Here is a 4,873-nt window from a genome sequence, read left to right as displayed (position 1 = left end):
GAAGATAGTGAAATGCAAACTTTGCTTTAAGGCTCTTTAGCCTAGACACTATCAATAAAAGCTTTCAGGGCTGGAACAGGGCTTGGAACACTGCTATCTCAAAATACTGTTGTATTTCAACAAGATCGCAGATTTGAGTTCAGTCCTAATGTATGCTTCAGTGATATTTCGGAGTTTCACAGCTGATTCTCACAATGCTACTGCATTTGACTGATTTTGCTCTCTGTGTGTAAATCATGCATGTAAACCTGGAAGAACCGCTGACAGACAGAAAAAGAACAGTCTTACCACACGTAGTATTAGGAAATAACCTTACTGGTGTGTGTTTTCACACTTCTGCGTAGAAAACCATTTCTTTGTTTTCATTTGAAAAAAAAAACTGAGCCGAACATCAAAGCTAGAGGGGAAAAAAAGCCTTTTGATGTATTAAGTGTGATAGAACTTTTTGTAGCACTACTTTAGGAAAAAAATATGTGCTTTCTTCACAGATGTCTGAAATGGTAGAGGTCTCAAGAGTGTCAGCTCTGGAGCTTCAGAACCAGCTTGATGAATACAAGGAGAAAAATCGCAGGGAACTTGCAGATATGCAAAGACAATTAAAAGAGAAAAACCTTGAGGTAGAAAAATCACGCCTGACAACCATGAGAATGCAAGATGAGGTATGACTCATAAGTTCAGTGACAAATTCTAACCTTTGACCTAGAATTGAGCTTAGATAGTTTTCAAGACAATGAATGTTTGCTAGCAAGCTTTCGTGTACTTCATCATAAGAGACTGATCGCATGCTTTTGAGTTTCATTCTTCGTTACAATGATCAGTGTGTTACTTCTGCCAGGGAAATGGAGTTTCCTTTCTATGACAGATAAACGCAGTGTTTGGTAGATGACTGTATCTTAAGACAGATGACAAGGTTTCCATTGATGATCTACTGCTCTTTTAATGCCTGCTACTGAAGGAATTGAGAATGTGGAAATATTCATGAATTAGGAAAAAAACCCAAACAAACCAGGAGTTATTTAGATGAAAAAACCCCAAACTCCAAGAAAACAAACTCCAACTCCAAAGGAGTTGAGTACATTCTCTTCCTTTGTATGAACCAAGTTGCAGATTTAAATGACAGAGGGTGTCTCTTCAACCAAAAATCAACCACTGTCTTGAAGTGTCTGGCTCTTAGCATGTAAATTTTGCCGTAAAGGCAATCCAGTCTTTCAGAGATCTGCATATACTTGTTCTGCAATTGGAAAAGTTATGCAAATACACTTGTCACAGATGTTTTCTTTTTGTCGAATATTGTAATAGTTCAATTTTTCCAGTTCAGAGCTTCTCTTATGTTGCCCTCTCCCCTTAAAAAACTTAATTTAAATTCAATTTAAAACCATAGCAATATAGCTTATATTATTCTGTCTTCCTTCTGTATGTATTCCATTCTGGGATGGAGAACCTTGGTAAAGGGGTGAAGATTCATAATGAAATACGAAAGATAAAACTGGGATATTGGGAATATGGCTCTTAAGTTGAATAAATGAGAACAGGCAGCTTGAATAAAGTGTGTGTGTGTATAAATATACACACTATGATTACAGTTATTATGAAAAATACTATTAGTGTAATCTATTACATCTACAAAACAAATACAAAGATTCAGAATGAAATAAACCTTTATTATTTGACAAAAGACAGTCCAAACACTACATGAAGGACATAATGTTACTGGTTGTGGAATTCTGTGTCTCCATGAGGCAATATTTAAAATTCTAGGGCTTTAAAAATGTGGTATGGTAACTAGCTGCAAAAGAGAAAACAAAATCTGAAAATATAGGATAGGCAGATTGAACGGCAGACTTTCTAGAGAGGTGAATATTCAGGACAATTGGAAGTCTTCATTATCGCTTCTTTTGTGTTTAACAAGAAGTACAAATAGATAGTCCTTCCATTCAAGATGAAAGAGGCTGTTGTCTGTCAAAATCCCCTTGGGTAGCTGTCAGTGCACAGAACATTCTTTTTGAGAGTCTCATCAAAAGCCAAGGATTGTAATGATTGTGACAACACAAGTATCATCTTGTTCTACCAGGAAAATTATGAAACAATCCTGCAAGACGGTATGGGAGTTCTCCTTTACTGCATTTCTTCTGAGTTCTCTGTGGATACGTAAGATACCAATCTTGAAAGTTGTCCATCCAATGTAATTCTGAAATGTTAGATGGATATGAAATGCTATTAATATACAGATCTCTGCACTTAACTAGCTGTTCACCAAGTCATGCATATATGTCAGGACTTAGCAATGGATAGCAAACTCTGCAAACAGTCACTTACATAGTATTTTAGCTTCATCACTAAAAGAAGCTCTTGACTAAACAGAGGAAGAATATTAAAGACTATGCTGAAGAAAAAAAAGACCTCATATATTATATACATGTGACAAGTATAAGGAATGATCACAGTCTCAGTTAAAACCCCTCTCATTACTTGTTTGTTCTTTAAATCCTGTGAAGGTTTTAGATAATTTTAATGAGTACACACTGATGTTAGAAGAGGAAACTTTTGCTCTCAGCAGATAGCCCTACTATGTCCAAAAGATACACTTAATACATATACATATGTTAGCAATTATGTCATTGGTCAACTGCTGTCATCAGAGTGCCTCAGGCATAGAAACTATATCATTATTTAAAAGCTAAAGTATGGGTAGTCTGAAAAGGAAAGAAATAATACTGCGAAAGTTCCAAAGATATAACTATTTAGAAAATTGTAACAATTTTGGCTTGGTGTAACTGGGTAAAAAGATATTTTAAAAAAATCCAAACCCCACTCTGTATAATCGTCACTGTAAAACCTGTAGTGTGAGGCATCTCTTTAGAGCTGATATTTAATCCAAGTGTATTTTCTTGGTGCCATCTCGTGGATAAACCAGAAATTGCTGTGAAAAGCATAGCACTCAGTGCAATTCCTGTCACGCTTCCGTATGTGTCATGGTTGTAGTTAGTCCCCTTCACCAACATCACTTATTGTAATACACTTTATACTGTACTTCCTGTACATAATCTTATTGTTTCAGATTCATCTCATGGAAGAAAACTTGAGAGACCACCAGAGAGCTCAGGATGAGGCAATAACAAAAACTCAGTTGCTAGAACAGACTGTGAAAGGCTTGGAATATGAACTGGAAGCCAAAAACCACTTAAAAGATGATCGGGCAAGACAAATCAAACTAATGGAGGTAAAAGACATTTTTAAGGGTTTGTATCTTATTAGAACAGATTAAAATAATTTTGGTATTTCACGTGGATACAGCCCGAGAAGAAACAAAATAACTTGATGATATTGAACATCCATATGTAGTACTGCAAGAATTATTCTGGTATATTCTAAAGGCGCTCTATTAGCATATCTATGTGTAGCATGATGTGTTCTAAATTGCAATTGTTCTGTCATAGTTTTAATTAACTTTTTAAATTAATTTTCTTTATGGTTTATCAGGCAAAATTGTATTTTCATTCATAGGCCCATCACTCAAAACTTCAAAAGTATTTAGTGTAAGTTCCATTTAGCATCTAATACCAATACATTTCAGGAACCTAAATAACATCATTATTCTAACCATGTTATTACAGGGTTACCTTCATAATTCAGCTCAGCTAAGCTGATGTTTGACTTTCATAAACGAACACTTTTATACCATTGTAATCATATGAAAAGAAGTTTGTCTTAAATGCATACTCTAACTTAGACATTCAAAAAATGTTCTTCAGAAACATTAGAGAATTTCTCGTATTTTTTTGAAATTGGTGGGAGTGATTAAAAAAGGAAATCAAACTTCTATTTCACTTCTGTTGACAAACAAATTAACTTTAAAGACTTATCTACCAGCCATCTGTTTTTCTAGATTGTGCATCTGTTTTCAGAGGCATTTCACGTTTCAAGCCTACTCTTTCGGACACTGAGTTCTTGAAGTTTAAGAAGGAATGCCCTGGTAGCAACCTGAAGAGAATAGGAAAGTAGTATGTTGAAATTACTTTTCTTTGTTCCACTTAGGACAAGTTATCTCACCTGGAACTTGAGCTTGATGAAGAAAAGACTAATTCGGATTTGTTGTCTGAGAGGATCAGTAGATGCAGAGAACAGGTACTTGAACAAGTGTTTCAGCTGTTGTATGATTATCAGAAAATGGTGTTATTAGGATCACAAACAATACTGGTTAACTAAATAACGGTTAGCAATAGGGTTTGCTATTAAGCACAGTATGTAAATTCAAAAAATAAAGGTTCACAAACATGATTAAATATGCTCCTCCACTTCATCACAGACAAATTTTTTCCTGTTTTCCTGATTGGAAAACTGATACAAATCACATACAAAGACTGAAGACCAGTATCATCCTCTGATATTCTTGATGCTGTGAGCTTCATGAAGTAATCATTGATGCATGCAGAGATGATGGTCTCTTAGTTTTAGTGTTAGACGATGAAGCTATCAAAGAAAACCTGTTTAGAATGTATCTTAGATTGAAAGATCACAGTTTTTTAACCTTACTGAAAAGCAGGTGAGCTTAGGAGTTCGTGGAATTAATTGTGGAATTGTGAAGCCAGCTGAACTGAAGATGCTAACCAGTTTCAACAGAGAGGAAGCTTTATTTTCATAACAAGTGTAAAAGCCTAATAAGGTATATCAAAGATAAGACACTGGAAAGCATTTTCCACAGAAAAACGTCAGTCATTAGTTCCAGAAGTGTTATAGGAGTAGATGGCCCAGAAAGAGGGGAAGAAGGATTTATTAACAAGGTTGTGTCTCACGGGGCAGAAAATGTAAAGATAAAGCGAGGTTTGCTGAGCTAAGTGAGGCCTATCATAAGTAACAAAAAGGTTCTGACTGT

General features: G+C 35.3%; 1 protein-coding gene across 1 annotated transcript in view; it reads left to right on the top strand.

Moving 5' to 3' along the window:
* LOC104497992 (cingulin-like protein 1) overlaps positions 1-4,151 on the top strand; it is a gene marked incomplete at both ends in the record, with an annotated part of 8,702 nt that extends 4,551 nt beyond the window's left edge. The window contains 3 exons of the mRNA XM_010141310.1: positions 489-659; positions 3,059-3,220; positions 4,036-4,151. Of these exons, the coding sequence (XP_010139612.1) occupies positions 489-659; positions 3,059-3,220; positions 4,036-4,151 (449 nt within the window). The remainder of the gene's footprint in view (positions 1-488; positions 660-3,058; positions 3,221-4,035) is intronic.
* Between the last annotated feature and the right edge of the window lie 722 nt (positions 4,152-4,873).

This window comes from Buceros rhinoceros, unplaced genomic scaffold (genome assembly GCF_000710305.1).
Source record: "Buceros rhinoceros silvestris isolate BGI_N320 unplaced genomic scaffold, ASM71030v1 scaffold45718, whole genome shotgun sequence".
NCBI classification, from domain to species: Eukaryota; Metazoa; Chordata; class Aves; order Bucerotiformes; family Bucerotidae; genus Buceros; species Buceros rhinoceros.
This window is presented reverse-complemented; position numbering and strand designations above follow the sequence as displayed.